This window comes from Columba livia, chromosome 9 (genome assembly GCF_036013475.1).
Source record: "Columba livia isolate bColLiv1 breed racing homer chromosome 9, bColLiv1.pat.W.v2, whole genome shotgun sequence".
In the NCBI taxonomy this organism is placed as follows: Eukaryota; Metazoa; Chordata; class Aves; order Columbiformes; family Columbidae; genus Columba; species Columba livia.
The window spans coordinates 12,458,659-12,475,207 of NC_088610.1; the positions used below are offsets into that span (position 1 = coordinate 12,458,659).

At 39.4% G+C, this 16,549-nt stretch overlaps 1 protein-coding gene across 3 annotated transcripts in view; it reads right to left on the reverse strand.

Annotated features, from left to right (window-relative positions):
• Positions 1-16,549, reverse strand: part of FNDC3B (fibronectin type III domain containing 3B) — a 194,860-nt gene that overhangs the window by 31,237 nt on the left and 147,074 nt on the right. For all 3 annotated transcript variants that reach the window (XM_065073843.1, XM_065073842.1, XM_065073841.1), the window contains exons 15-22: positions 13,980-14,118; positions 13,362-13,433; positions 12,761-12,879; positions 11,818-11,923; positions 9,917-10,089; positions 7,720-7,833; positions 5,458-5,607; positions 1,398-1,678 (exon numbers count right to left, since the gene is read on the reverse strand). In XM_065073843.1, the coding sequence (XP_064929915.1) occupies positions 1,398-1,678; positions 5,458-5,607; positions 7,720-7,833; positions 9,917-10,089; positions 11,818-11,923; positions 12,761-12,879; positions 13,362-13,433; positions 13,980-14,118 (1,154 nt within the window). The remainder of the gene's footprint in view (positions 1-1,397; positions 1,679-5,457; positions 5,608-7,719; positions 7,834-9,916; positions 10,090-11,817; positions 11,924-12,760; positions 12,880-13,361; positions 13,434-13,979; positions 14,119-16,549) is intronic.

Genomic DNA, 16,549 nt, shown 5'->3' on the forward strand with positions numbered 1-16,549 from the left:
CTAGGAGGGAAGAAGATTGTTATGTCTCCTTAGACAGCAACGCTAGCTTCAGTTAACCCCGAAACTAGGAGCTTCAACAAACAGTAGAAGACAAGAAAAAGCTTATACTTCGTTACTGCCTTTGCCAAAAAGGATCACAGTGTTACAAGCCAATGGAGACAACAATAATGGAATCACATTTCCTGGATTTGTATGAGTGATCTGGAACTGAGGGCGTCTGAATCACCAAATTCCTATTTCGCCTCCTTTATTTTCAGACTGTCAGAGAGGATTGTTTGTTTGTTTTTTTTTTAAATAAATGTACATTTTTATTTTTACACTACATGCTTTTAGAACCTAGATATTCTAGGCAAAGATCAGGAACCACTGTAAGTAATGTATGTTCCTTGCTTTAAATAACTTCTAGTACAGGTATTTGTACACTTGCTACAAGAAGTTCTCCTTTTTGGATACATGATAAAATTTGAGAAATAAACTTTTCATTTAAACTCTACAAGATCTATAGAATTGTGACCCTGAAAACAAAGGAAAAAAAGAAAAGAAACATGTAGGTCTATACCATGTCTGATTTTATAATCGTGTAATCAGATTTCAGTTTTTATTAGAACACTACTTAACATGTATTTCATCACATATTCATCTGTATTGCTGTTCATTGCCTGCATGGAACTATATTTTTTAAAAATTAGCAATTAAGGAAAAATATATAAGCCTGAACATTAAAATAACAATACAATTTTGGCAAGGTCACAGAATCACAGAATGCTCGGGGTTGGAAGGGACCTCTGGAGATTATCTAGTCCAGGTCACTTACAAATTCAGAATCTGAACAAAGATAAATAAATGTTTTTTACTCTCTGATTATCTCTTACTTTATCTCCATATGCTAGAAATAAAATTAGTTGTAGGTATACAAATAAAAGTTAATTGTGTGCAAATTGCTGTCCCCTCACAGGGATCAATATAATTAATAATAAAAAACCCTGGAATAGTACTGATAAGCACCTGAAAAACCATGAGATGTCACATTCTAATTTTAGTTATTTCCCATTTTTTGAATTTATTAATTTATCAGCGTAACCTTATCTTGGCAGAGCAACTTACAAAACCAGAAGAGATCAGAGATAAAGGAAGAAGAGGAGGAATGGGAAAAAAGGGTGGGGGGCAAGAGCAGTATTTGAATGTGAAGTGTCGCAATTCATTCTGTAAGGGAATGACAGCAGATTTCTATGCTCTCTAGCTTTTTTTTTTTAAACAAAAAAACTCAAACAAAAAATGAAACAAAACCCAACAAAACAAAACACAAACCTCACATGCCATACACATCTCCCATATAAAATTCATCTGTGTGATCTCACCCTGAGTGCTCTGTGCTACACCAAGCAAATTGTACTCACCGGTATGAGGTTTCTGGAAGCAAATCATTGATAACGTAACTTGTAACATTTCCTACTGGAATACTGATGTCACCCAGGTCGATGTTGTAGGATGTAATCTCAGCTCCGTTATTGCATGGCTCTTCCCAGTTCAGGACAAGGCACACAGAGTGGGAGAGGTGCTGGGCATCCACCTGCTCGTCCTCCAGTACGGAGAGGACAGAGACGGCTTCAGGCACGGACGCAGGGATTCTGCAGGTTACCAGGTCACTGTAGGGTCCAGCTCCTGCCTGGTTAATAGCCTGCGTGTAAAAAAAAAATAATAACAATTAAAAAAAGTTTACAGGATATATGTTCTCTTTCACTTGTTTCTCAAGTTTGTAATAATGAACTGTGCAGCCCGGAGCTGTTGCATGGATCCTTCAGAGAATATGCACTATTGGCTTATTATCTAAAATGTGGTCCATACCCTCTACCTATAATAGAGCAATTAATATCTTCCTTTGTGACTCAGGAGTATCTCTCAGATAAACTGGAGAATATTTCTCTTTTCCCTAATAGCTATTTAATCAAACTTAACAGTAACCTTTTATCGGCAGTAAACGTTATTTAGCAAGGGAAAATGTCACAGTAATCATGCTGTCAGTGACAGTGAGACATCACGTTGTTCAGCAAACTGGCTACGTGAAATCCTTCAGCCAACCTGTATAAAAACCTCAGTACACTGAGAGTACAAAAACAAGTGCTTTATGAAAGCAGAGCATCCCTAGACATAAGGGGCATTTGGCTTGTGGAGAGCTACACTGGTTCCTAATGCAGAGAATGAATAGCTAATTTCATGCTAAAAGGTTTCTGATATAGGAATATAGGAACTCAGCATGGAAATAGGTCTATGGCTCAGATGTCCCACCACCAAAACACACAGCTCAATATTTTCCACAAGAGAGGAGAACAAGCCATTATGAAGCTTCTTGTCTTGATGCATAGATCCAGGATCCCAGAAGAAACCAAATTTGAAAATCTGACCCACTTCTGGTCATTAATTCCAGAGGCCGCTGTCTTTGCAAGCTCAACATTGTGCAGTTGTACAGACCTGGTAAGCTGATGCTCAGTCAGTGGTAAATGCCATATACGTTGCATTGGAATGATGCAGGAGATGACCGAAATCACCTCCTCGGGATTATTATAAGCTCCTGTGCACACAATCACAGAACCACGCAGGCTGGAAGGGACCTTGGGACACATTTAGTCCAACCTGCTACTCCAAGCAGGGTCAAAGCTGAATACAGACCAGGTTGCTCAGGCTTTTTTCTAGTTGGGTCTTGAAAAACTTCACGTATGGGGATCACACAGCCCCTCTGGACCATTGTTAAAATCCTTAATCACCCAACACAGTGATCACTTTTTTCTCTATATCTCATCTGAACATCTCTATTTCAGCCTCTGCTTGCAGCAAAACTGGACAGAGTATTCCAGGTTCTCAGGAATGGCACATAAAAGGCAATAAATATAATACCGCCTTCCCTTGATTCTCCTGATCCGGTCCAGCATGCTGCCAGCCCACCAGCTACACAGAGAGCTCATGACAGCAGATCAGGTACAGGTTGAACTACAGGAGGACCAGGCCTTCAAAAGCAGCTCTTGACACTGCCCAGCACCATTCACCATCCACATTTTCTTTGTGTTTGGAAAAGTGAGCCCAGAGTTTCCCACCAGTTTAGAATTAATTAGAAACCCTGGGTTTACAATGTCGACAGAAGGACTATGATGGCGAGGAAAGGACATGTCAAACAATTGTTTGCTTTCTTATCTATGCCTAACTGTAGTGAATAACTTATTTCTGCAATGCATAATACAAAATCAAAGCCATGTTCTATTTTTCCAGGAGGCATTTTGTTCAATTGGAGAAAGAGATTAAATAAAGTTAGATTTGTCAAGCCTTTAAAAAGCCCTTCAAAAACAAATCCTGCTCCAGGGACATCTTCTATTTAGTGAAGCACTCCTAGAGCTGATAAAAGTGAGCATTGTTTTGTGCTCTGCCAATGATATTATTCGTCTTGCCTCCAAACCAGTGTTTGGCAATCTGTATCTTGCTCCAAGCAATTTATTTTTGTGGTGCTTTTAACTGCTTTATTGGACAATCTCATCATCATAACTGATGGGAATTTCATTCTTCTTTGCTTCCTAGATACTTCTCTCCCACCCTCCTCCTCCCCAGTGACACAATCTTTTCCTTTGCACAAGCCACAATTATTTTCAGGAATATTCATTACAGGAAAAAAAGTTGAGCAACCGTAAAGACAAATAGTCTGCCCTGCAGTTATATATGCCTTATTCCTCAATTCTCTGTTTTTATTAAGTTAGTGCAGATTGAGATAGCAATACTGCGTGTTTATTAGAAGGCAGAGTAAATGTGGTTTGGAGAAATCTTTATTTTTAAAAAGTAAAGATTTTTCTGTTAAAGCTGCTAACAGGTAAGACAAACAGCTATTATTCTCCCTATTTAAAAAAAAATAACCTAACATTTCTGAAACTGTTTGCATTTCCTTCTTTTTCTGCTATACATAGGTTTGCGGTTTTTTTTGCAATTGCTTAAATATTCCAGTGTATCTTATGACAAATTCTTCTCCATAGAATACACAGATCAGATCTATAGGATCTCTAGAAAGTAATGCATGGACTTCAATGAAATGTCTTAGTGCTGTTGTGCATTTCATTTTACTTCTGCCTATGGAATAAATTACATTGGTTGTGTTAAAAACTGTTTAGATTTGTGTAAGGTGTTTGTGGCAGGTAATTTAAAATGAAGGCCCACTGGCAATGAAAGATGCTATACAGCTGGCTGTTTCCATTTTTAACATGAAAAATCTCCTTCAGGTCCCTGCAGAAGTGGTCTCACAGTCTCCTCCCTGCCCAGCGGATGCTGAATATTTTCCCTTTGCACAAGCAAGAGGCATTTTCTGGCTCCCACTTCCAAGCCCCTCACACATGCTCTTTGAATTCCCTTCCCTCAACAGTGTCACTGCAACATATACAGCCAGCTCTGACCAAGTCAGAATATACATTGGCGTGTACTTAGAGGAGTGGGGCCTTGGCTCCTTGGCTGCTGGCCAGCTGCTCAAAAGCTACTTCATTATTACAAAAATATAAAATAATAATAATTTTTAAAAGTCCTGTTTAAAAAAAAGAAGGAAACACTCCACAGAAGCGTGTTGTCCTTGATCAAAGAAATGACCCTGGGTGGTCCACACATTGCCAGCTGGGTGGGTACATCAACTTTTGGTTGGATTTACTAGTGGTATTCTGTCTTCACACACAAATAAATCTTGTGAAAGAGTATCTTGGGCAAAAATATTTTTACTTCATTCCCACTTGATTTTGCATTTATTTTTCAGTGGACATAAAGGGGGAAAAGTGGTGTTATTTGTATTTTTATATATATAATAAATATATTCTAATGGTTCATTTTTACTGAAAATAATAGGAGAGAAAGAGATCAAAGAAAAAGAGATCGCAGAGAGATGCTATATAAGACCCAGTTTTACAAATCCGAGAGACAACATGGTAAAGAAGTGGACTCGCTTTCTGGCAGCTGCCATCTCCTGTATACATAAGAATCTACTCAGCTGGTTTGCTTTATTTGATAAATGAAACAAATATTGGAGTTTATTATTTAAGCTAAGGGAATCCTCAACATCCAGTTGGGAGGTAGATGTTGTTCACATCTCATTACCAAGAAAAAATATTTTTTGGGGGGAATTGTCTAAAACATTATAGTTTTCTTTTAATATCAGAGGGCAAGGTGGCTGTTAAGCGCATTCCTCGCTGAAAATAAACCATATGAAACATGAGAACAATTTGAGAGCTAAAGTTATACCAGCTCCCTTGTTTGCCACTTTGAATTGTGCAGAATCTAAACTGTTCTGTTAGATAGCAAGTCTGCATTATTTAAAATAAACGTACATTCCATCTGACAGAGTACATAACGTCATAGTGGCTAACGTTAAAAATAAAAACACAGTGGAAGGAAACTGTTTAGATCTCAGACTGCAATGCACACAAAACCTCATAACTTCCATACCTGTAGCCTACAGCAGTACTGTGCTGCCGCTGACAATTCACTTATTTCAAAACAGGTATCTGGGCCATTATATGCAAGTTGTAGAGATTCCTCATCTTCTCCCCACTCTAATCTGTATTCAGAGATGTCAGCACCAGAACATTCAGGACTCTGCAACACAAATATTTATGTGGTTCAATTCAGAAATGAGCACTTCAGATCTCTGTGCTTCCCTGTGTAAGAAATACAGTCCACGGGGAAAAAACTCAGCATTATTATTTTTACATTAATACACCATTACTGCTGCAAATGAAAATACATTGAATTAGTGTTCCCTAATAGGTTAACGAAACAGGCCAATTATGCACAAAAATTACCTGATAGAAATTCAGAGAAATGAGAAAGCGTATGTGGCTACTTTGCTTTCCATGAGGATGCTCGGCAATAAATTGTCTCTCCACTGGCTTGGCAGAAGCACAGCCATGGAGAACACAAAAAAAAGCAACAATCTAGTGCAGTATGGCCAAGTGAACAAAACACAGTTCTGGAAGAGTTTGCCTTCAAGCCTGGAGTAGTTATTCATGTCACTTGGAAAGAACAACCTCAGCAAGCGAGGAGCTGCTCTGAGGTTTCCAGTGAAAGTCACCCATCAAGCTAATGGTCCCAGTATGGGACATGGGAGTGTGGACCTGGGTACACTAACGTCCACAAAAAGCCACCTACGGGATCCATATGTCCTCAGCAATCCCTTTACCATCCTTAAATCTAGGGGAACACAGAATAAATACCTGAAGTTTCTGGAGATGGGCTAGTGCAGGTGTAACAGGACAGTTCTGAAACCAAAATATTTTGTGTTTTTACCAGAACTGCCTGGAGCTGCTCTGTGTGGACTGAAGCAGCTCAGGGAATCGCTGCTCTATGTGCAGAAGTGTGGTCCAGGACACCACAAAGTCTGTGATTCTAACACACAAGGTGTGACTTCCAGCAAAAGGATGCAGAGCATCGCTGCACGTCACAACCACCACCCTGCACATGGGCTTCTCTGTGTCTGGGTTTCCAGCTCTTTTAGTAGGAACATTCAGAACTGCTAAGCCAGTGTTTTAAAATTACATGTAAAAAAGGCACTACACTGCTCTCTAGACAGACAAAAAAACTCCACAGTTCTCCACTGCTTCTCCTTCATATTCATACAGTATCAAGATCAGCCAAAAAAAAGATAAGACTCCTAACCACTGCAAACCACATTACTCCTCCCACAACCTCATTTTTAGCTAGAACAAACAAATATATCCTGCATATAAACAGAGAGTCTACCAGAAACACTGCATTCACTTATAGTTGGGGAGAGCAAATGCCTGTCCATACGCTCATTTAAAAGGTAAAATTTAAAAGTCTAGTGTGACATCTAGCTTAGCATCACAAAATGTTGCAAAAATACAAATAACCCCAAACTGCACCAAATGCACCTGTTTCATTATAAAACTGAACTCTGATTACATTTATATCTAGATAACTTGTTAGCACAATCAATTTATTTGAGCATCGTGTGAATATTAATAACTTCTTTTTAACCTGGGGCATCATTTCATGGAGGGACCCAACAGATGCAGCAACGGCTGCTGGGTTTTCAAAGAGTCTGTGGCTGAACTACAGCCTCACTGCTCCGTATCAAAACGTTGCTTATGACAACATCCTTCCCTTTCTGTCTTAATCACATAACTTTTTTTTCTTTTAATGACACCAATCAACCTCTCAGCATTTCAGCTAAGACTTATTTCAAGACTCCAGTGTCTAAGATCCTGGAGAATGGGGAAGGAATGCACATAAACTAAAATAAAAGTAAATATTTGAGGATGAAACAAACAATTTTTGAGGAAAAAAAAGTACACCATAAGCATTTGTGCAGAGTTAAATTCATGCCGGGGACCCCAGTTTTGGCCAAATTCAAATATTTGCCTTCAGAATTCCACCCCAGGACACGCTGACATGCTAAAAGCCTGCCGAGAGCACTTCTGCCTGACCAGTGCTCTGTCATCCGACGCCAGCGTAGGAGGTTTGAGTCCTGGTCCAGATGACTCATGATCAACTTTATGCAATTCTTCAAAGAGGAAAGTAGAGAAGATGATTTCCTACAATAGAAGAGTTCCTGCATATGGTTTACTTGCAGGAAAAAAAGTTCCAAACCAGTGAATAGCTCTCAAGTGAACTTTAAAGTTTTACGGTGACCATATCAGTTTGGATTAGCACGATTTTATTAAAAAATTAAACAAGCATATGACTTACCTCCCAGCTCACCAGTACACGTGTGTCGGACAGGAAGGAGAGGGAAGGTTCTCTGCACTGGCCGGGCGGCCCCGCTGCCGTGGTGACTTCTGTAGCTTCCGAATATGGTCCGTACTAGAGGGGAACAAGGTTTCTGTACGTTAATATACAAGTGTACATCCACCTCGCATTCCTCAGAGGCTTTTCAATAACAGCACGCAGAAAACTTTTCAATGCAATGAACTTTCTCGAAGATACACTGGGATTCCAATGCACAGCACCAAATATGAGACCACATAAATTACCGCAAAATTAAAATGTGATACAAGCTCAGGCACGAGCAGACAGCATGTACACCCTCCTGTGTGGCAGTGAGTGCCCATGAAAGCATAAGTCACCTCCAATTTACCCAAGAACAAGAATGTGCACTCAGCAACAAAGTAACTGAGGAACAATTTGTGTCCCTGCCTTACCTTGAAATAAGGTGTTCGCATGTCTGTGCCATAGCCCGGCATAACTGGCTTCTTATGGATATGAGGAGGAGCACAGCAAGAGTTAAAGCACATACTGGAATCCAAATCAGCTTATTTTATATAAAATGTCTGCATGTTAATTATTAAAGGGTAGCACATGGTGGAGCCCCGGCCTGCACACACACCGTGCCCAGCTCAGCTCCACGGGCAGCCAAGCCAGCTGCTCAGAAGGCTCCTGGACCCTTGGCAGGAGGATAACTTAATGCACTTTAGCAAAAGAAAAGACAAATTTTAAGTGTCTGGAAAACTGGCTCCAGCCAGCAGTGCAAGGACACGAGGGAGACAGCAGTGGCAATAGCCTTTCTGAGGCCACTTGAGTGGGATAATGAAGTTTGTTCAGTACCTCCCCAAGCTAATTTGAAATAGTTCTCCAGAACAAAGGAACCTCGCTGGAAGCCATTAGAGGAAAAACACTGATATTTACTTATTTTGGAATGCAATAGTAGCAAATATGAAAGAAAACGAGCCACTAAAAAGGCTGAACAACACTGAAATTATGCACTCCAGAAAACCTCTCAGACACGTGTCAGTGTTTGTGTCATCAAGAACGGTTAACGCTGATCACTCACTTTGTATTAAAAAGGATGCACACTTGAATTTATTAACTTCTGCTGTTTTCTTTATCTAATGAGAGGAAGAAAGGTGTTTGCATCCGGTAAAGCACACCCTCCCATTTTGCAACTGGCAAAAAACCCCAAGTAAATGAAAACTGACCATCTCATTTAACAAAGGGCGGGACTAGAAATGCTTTGCAAATTAGAACACTGTTATGCCAAAAAAAAAAAAGTGAAGGTATCATAAATTCAAAGCTACCAGGTAGGCAATCATTTGCATTCCAGCAAGCAAATCAAATCCCTCCATGTGCATTTAATTCATTTTTCACAAAAAGACAATAGTGGGTATTTTAAAGACAAAACAGTTTAACAATCCTCTACATTTTTCTAATACCTAAGTTATGTTTTAACAAAGCTTCTCCCTGTAGGTGAATAACTTTAAGCCTTTATGTTATATTTTGTCATCAAGAGTTCCTGGGAACAAACACATCAATACACATGTACTGTTGCTAGTAGTGACTTTATGAAAACACATTGGAAAGATGCTCTTATAAAGGCAAGAGGAACCAACCCAAACCTCACTGAATCAACAGGATCTTTCAATAGCTCTCTGTGGACATGAGGTAGAATTTCTGATGTATTTGTAAAGGTACCTCTTCCAAGGATATCAGATAACAGAATAATAATCATATCTATAAAGACTATATTTAAAAAAAAAAATAATCCATCAAAAATGCAAGTTTTCCTCAAAATACATAAATAACTGAGTGAAATTTCAGTGTTTGTGTTTATGTGGTTAAGACTTCAAAAAAAAAAAGAAGGAATGCAGTGGAAGTCAAATAAATAGGTTCCTCCTTGTGAGCAGATGTGACTCGAGCAGGGATTTTGCACATTTCGGTCCAACTGATTTTGGCCAGTCAAATTGTATTAGTACCTTAAAATCTCCTTTTAAAAGCCAGATTCAAAACTGCAGCTCTTCCTCAAAAGTCATTTTGAAGCATTTCATGATTTTCTTTTGCCCATCTTCCTTTCACCTTTCTGATCACCAGCACTAGCACTGTCCACCGTTGCCCACCCCAGACACAGAACCATCCCCAGCAAGAAAAAGCCACAGCCGGCTCCGGCACGTACCCCACCGTCATTCCGAGCTCTCACTCTGAACCCGTACGTCGCTCCGGGAAGGAGGTTGCTGACGGTGCACTCCAGATCAGGACCGTGATACACTTCAGATACAACTTCTTCAGGTTCTGTCATTTCTACGCTGTACTCTGAGATGGGACAGCCACTTTCTGATGGAGGGATATCTACGCAAGAAACAATATAATTAATTAGTAACATAAGGACACATACCAGGAAGACTGATTTTTTTACTTGGCACACACACACACAGGCACACAAACTATCAGCAATGATCTTCCTCTTTGATAGATGCCCTACATGCAGTATCTCAGCTATAGAATCATAGAACAGTTTGGGTTGGAAGGGACCTTCAAAGCTCATCTGGTCCAACCCCCATGCCATGAGCAGGGACATCTTCAACCAGATCAGGTTGCTCAGAGCCCCGTCCAGCCTGGCCTGGGATGTCTCCAGGGATGGCGCATCCACCACCTCTCTGGGCAACCTGTGCCAGTGTTTCAACACTGTCATGGTAAAAAATTTCTTCCTCATGTCTGGCCTGAATCTCCCCTCCTTTATTTGAAAACCATTACCCCTCATTCTGTCGTAACAAGCCCTTCTAAAAAGTCTGTCCCCATCAGACTGTGTACAGGACTGACATTTTTAATGCAAATGAATAAAATTAGCCTTAAGTCTAAACATTCACCAGGTCAGATCATCATGTGGAAGAGCAGCAGTTCCCTCCAAGGTGATGATCTTTCCCCCGGGACGCTGTGTTTGATGCCAGGAGGTGCCCAGTTACTTTTTAAGCAGAAGACAGCAGCTACCATTCTCTTCCGAGGATGAAAAAAAGGTATTCTGCTTCTTTCCCACAATATCAAAGGTGGTGTTACGTGCAAAAGAACTGGTCAATAAGGCAGGAGAAAAAGTATAGAAAGCTGCACAAAGAGTGGTTCTAGTGCTGAATAAACCCTGTCTGGGACACAGGCAAATTAGGAGGCACATGGTGGGTGGCTGACCCAATCCTGGCTGCTGGCCATGGCCTGAGGTGGGTCATGGACACTCCAAAACCATCACTTATACATGAGATTTCTGGCAAAGCCTTATTAAAACCCAACAGAAATATGAACAACTGCCATCCTCAAACTTCATTAGTCACACTGTTAACATCCATGAGATTCCAAATCCCTGTACAATGATCTAAACCCTGTGCTTCCCTTGGAATAATGGCTTTTTGGGAAACTGAATATGTTTTCTGTGCCTGTATCTGTTTTGTTGTGGCACCTTTTTCCCCTAGGAAAACAATGGATTTGATAATATTTGCATGTTAAATTACAAGCCAACACCACAGAATCAATCTGCCTGGGTTCTAAAAAGCAGTGCTCCACCACAAGGGCTGGAGTCTTACACAAAATAACATGGTATCTTGGATGAACAGGGGAATTTTTATACTGGTTGTGAGATATATTTGCCAATTAGAAATGGTATTGCTCTAGAACTTAGCTTAATGAACCATGCCACAAAGAATCTTGGATGCTGCAACATTATCATAGTAAAGAAAAAATCTGTTGCATACTGGCATGTACTTTGTATTCTAAAAAGTGCATTTTTGAGAGTTCAGAGTCATGTCCAAATCCTTTGCAAAGTTAAAGATGTCCAACGGATTGTGTGCATTATACTGCAGATCAGTGTTTGAATGCCACCCAAAATCCTCAATATGTTCTAACTTGGATTTATGAGAGAAGTCCTACATTAGGAGTAGCAAAATTCTTCTGCTAAGCCAATATCGCAAAGGACAAAAAGATCTTGAATCACACAGTGTTTTTGTAATGAAAGGACAGATATTCTAATATAGCTGATACTTTATAGCAATTGATATCCGAAGTATTGAGCAGTGAGATGCTCCAAGGCCTCACCCCACTGCAGCTGTACTTCTTTGTGCTTTGGCTTCCCCAAAACCCTTGGTGGCCGGCAGGGACCTGGTGCAACACTGAGCGTACGGACCGGTAAACTTTCAGAGCACTGGAAAAGAAAAGGAGCTGAATTTAGCCATCCAGTACAAATACCTCCTATAAAGTGAGGAATGATTAGAAAGTAGCACAATAAATTGTTTTCTACAGTAGACATTTACTAGGAATTTATATAAATTGTAAAGGATAGGAAATGCTCTCAAGCATGTTACTTACAAATGCAATGAATAGAGTTCTTTTATTAGCATCCTCAAAACTGTAGCACAGAAAATTCTGATGTTGGGCTCTTTATTTTAGTTTTCCTTGTTTCTAAAATAATATCAAGTCCTAATCTACACAATCATAAGACAAAAAAAAAAAATCAAAGGAAGGGGAGTAAAAGTGTAGGTGCTGAAATGATTTTAAATCAAAGAAAGGAATGACAGGAATCAGTGACTAGAAAATGGAATCCAAGAATTTAAAGAAGAATTCAGCCACATAAAATGTAATTAACTGTTACAAAAAACTACCCCGACTGCATCTTCACTTACCAGCTTTGATCCGTACAGGCTCATGTACATGAGTCTGTGGCCTTTCTCAAGCAAGTGGCCAGATCAGATAAACATGACGGTCTTTTTTAGCGCAAGTATAAATAACTACAGATCAGTTTTGAGGTAATTGAATCTCATTAAGTTGCAGTTTGCCTGAAAAAAACCCCATCAAGTACACATAGAAGTTTTCTAAAATTGAGCAACTTGCAACACAAGATTAACTGCAATCAGTGTAGTTTTACTGTGCTACGGGAGAAATATTCACCTTCATCTTAAAGCAGAAATCTTTTTACCAAAAATAGCAGATAAATCTCTGAAAAATATAAAACCAATAGTCCTTACTGTTAAATAATACTTACCTGACTGTGTCCGCCAGTGCTGATACAGCATGCCCGGAGTTTATACAAAGTGCCTGGTTTCAAGTGAGTACAGGTATATTCTGTAGCTGAACCACTATATGCCACTTCCCATTGATTTGCTAAAAAATGAGATACATCCAAGTTTAGAGAAGTATAATTCAACAAGTTACAAGTGTCTAGGAGGAAAGAAAATTCTTAATATTGTCTTCCACAAATGATATATTTCAGGAATGTTATTACTCATATTACTATGAGTATTATTCCCGCTTAAAGACATACATACATGTAGACACATATACATATATACTTACAAATATAAATATTTCTAAAATATATTAAAAATATATAATGAAACAGTAGGTTCAGCCATATAACCTAGACTTTCACCAGTATTAGAGAAAAAGAGCATAAAACACAACAGAACCTCCCCAAAAACCAACAAAACTCTCCTAGGAACCTTGCATGTGTTAAGACGGCAAGTATGAACTCTGTCTCAATCAGACGTATAGTATTAGTGCTTTAATGATAGTAACAATAACAGGCCAAAGTGTCAGTTCTTATTTGTAGTAGTCATAATGGAGACAATTTGTTTCAAGTTTACCTTCTGGACTTCCTTGAGAAATCTCTAGGAGATACTTTAGGATTTCTGAACCACCATTATCCTGGGGAGGATCTAAAAAAATAAGGCAAGTTGTTAGTAAATCAAGATTCAGTGAAATAAAAAAAAAAGATTACAGAACCTGTTTCTGATTCTGTTCCTTCACCTTCACAAACTCCCCCACACTAACTGCACCAAGGAACTTCTAGTAGAAGTTAGTTTTCGGTGTGAGTCAGAATAACGTGCCTCTGGATAATGATGCTACAAACAGTATGTACGGAAAAAGCACTGAAGGAGATGCAGAACAGAGGCTTGTCCCATAGATAAAGGAAGCATCTGGATGATGTTGTAATGGGACACGAAATAGGAGGTGAAAAGCCTGAAGATGCACTTGAGTGCCAGTTAGCCAACAAAAACATTTTTGATCCTGAAAACATAAGAATCTCTATACATCTTTCAAAACATTAAAAAAATTAAGTTGTCAAACTCTCCAAACATGGTCAACTTTGGACCGAGAAGCAGCATTAAAAAAAACCTAAGTTCCAATACATATTTACATAATTTTATTTTAATTTATTACAACCCAAAAAAGCTCTATTACGACAAACTGAGCTGGCTTACCCCACTTCACACTAAAGCCATGAGATGTTATTGGTCCCTTAATGACGGGTCTGGTTGGAGGTCCTGGCCTGTCAGGGCTTGTTGTACAGACCAGCACTTCGCTGGGAGAACTCCTTCCTTCCACATTAGAAGCAAACAGCTGAAACAAAACCACAACAAGTCAACCACTGTTTACTGTAACTGCTTTTCTGATAGTTCTGCAAGAGACTTCTTTTAGTAATTGCACAAATATAATTAATCTGGAAAACATGTCACTTCCCAACAAAGTAAGTGGGTTTCTAATAACAGATATTAGATTGTCACGTTGTTTCTTAACAAACCACATTGATTTTCCCCTCTCCCTCCACTAGCAATAACTCATGATATGTTTAACATAAGAGCACTTCTGTTTTTCCCTTTAAAACAAAGTCACATGGCTACTTGCAGTTATTTACTTGAAAAAGATGAAAATAAAAACAACAACTCTGCTATTTTTGTTTCGGAGTTATTTCAAATTGCTATTTAAAACAAATTACTTCAGAGTATCAATATTCACACAATTAAAAGCTTAAGTAGCATGACACGCAAACAAGAAACAAGTAATCTACAGCCACAGAAACCAGCATACTGCACACAAAGTAAACTTTCTCAGCCAAATCCTCCATCTCCACTCAAGAACACCTTCTGCTGACTGCAGGGAGAAGGTTGCTAAGCCAAGGGAAGACATGAGCACCTGGCCAGGAGACTGTGCAGATCAGGATCGCACAAGAAACCCCAAATGGTCCAATGTTTTGTGGCTGCTGAGAGCTGCATTAGCTCATGCTGGTCTCTGGGACAGAGATCTGCTGCCAAAGAAGTGAGTAATAAAATATGTATTATAATTGCTAATTGTAAGTATAAGCTAGCAGGAACTTTTCCACTTGGGAAGCTCTGTTATTCTCAGAATTTCTATCCTCTAACACAGGCGTCTGAGGAAAACAATTTGTAATTTTTAAGGCCAAAAATGCAATTGAGGTTCTCTAGCTCATATGCTTGCTTTAAACAAGACACTAAAGCCAGGATCAACTCCTGTGTCTCATCTCTTGGTTCTTCTCCGACTATTCTCCAATTTAAGACACCTTGCCATGAACACCAGAGCGAGACAAATATCCCAGTAACAGCTCTAAGGGATCAGTGTGATCTACAAATGTAATACAACATTTATAAATTCCCTTTTTTATACAGCTAAAGATTGTACTAGCTGGCAAGAACTGAAAATTCATATTAAATTGATTGTTCACGCAGAATCTTCAACACTTTTACATTGGGAAAGCCATGGCTCCGAAGAGTCCCCCATCATCTTACTAGGAATAAAAATAAAACTTTGCTTCCAGGTCATTGATAAACTATGAAATAGTATATACAGCAGCACTGCTTTTTGTGGAACCTCACTCGAAGCAGCTATTGGTGATTCCCTTCTGCACTGGCATGTCAAACATTTCAGAGCACGAAATTTCAGCACCTTGTCGTGTCATGTTTGGTATTATTTGCCCTTCTGTGCCAAACCCTCACTTGGTACCGAACAAATGCCTTTACAACAGTGTATTACACTACCATTGTCACTTTAACCAACTTTCCTTTCATAAAAATGTCATCCGGGTGTCTCCTCCATAAGCATACATTGTCACTAATTAAATTTCCCCCTTAATTCTTTACTATTAAGAGTGTTCCCCAGAGAACCGTATTGTGCCAAGGTTAAAAAACAAGCCTGGAACTTGCCAGATAGACCCCATTGTCAGTTTTAAAACAGTGCTGTGATCCCAGGGTGTCTGCATTTGGGGAAGGATCCTCAAAACTATAAACCAAAACAAACAAAACCAAAGTTCCATAGCTAATTAATGCTGATCCATGTGCAACAAGGAAATGTGTCAGTACTGTGTCAGATCAGAGATTTGTTTGTGGCCAGTGACATAAGTCTACAAGTTTGCTCTCGTACCAACGCAGTTGTGTAAAATTAATGTATAATTTGAAAGCAGGGCTGCAGAGAAGCACCAACCACCATTTTCCTCAGACAGCTACAGCAGCTTTTACAATGCTAAAATAAAAGACATCTCTAAGCAACACCACAACTTTCCAATTTTTTGGGTTGTTCTTCATGCAACTTCACAAGGTCTTCTGTCCCACAAAGGAACACACGCAAAGCTGTTTCTGAGGATTTAAATGAGTCTTTGGGTAAAGTTTTGTTTTGTTGCTCCCAAATATACTAAAGACCTACAGAAGCCAAGTGGTTTTGAAGTGACACAAACCAAAGGCCCCTGATCCAGGGAAGGAAGCTGGGCTTGCTGGGCTCCTTACAGCATGTTCTCCATTCTGTAGAATGAGATTGGTTTTGTGACCACACATCAGGTTTTTGGGGAGCAATACAACCAACTACAACCACCTCAGACCCTGAGCCACACTTTTACAAGATCATGCCTGATAGTATATAGTACCAAGAGCCGCGCCTGTTTCCAAAAGGCTGAGCAATGAGCATCTGCTGTAGTAAAAGTAAAAAGACAACTTTGGTTTAATATATTAGGTCCAAGATACATTTGTATTTGATAGCTCAGTTT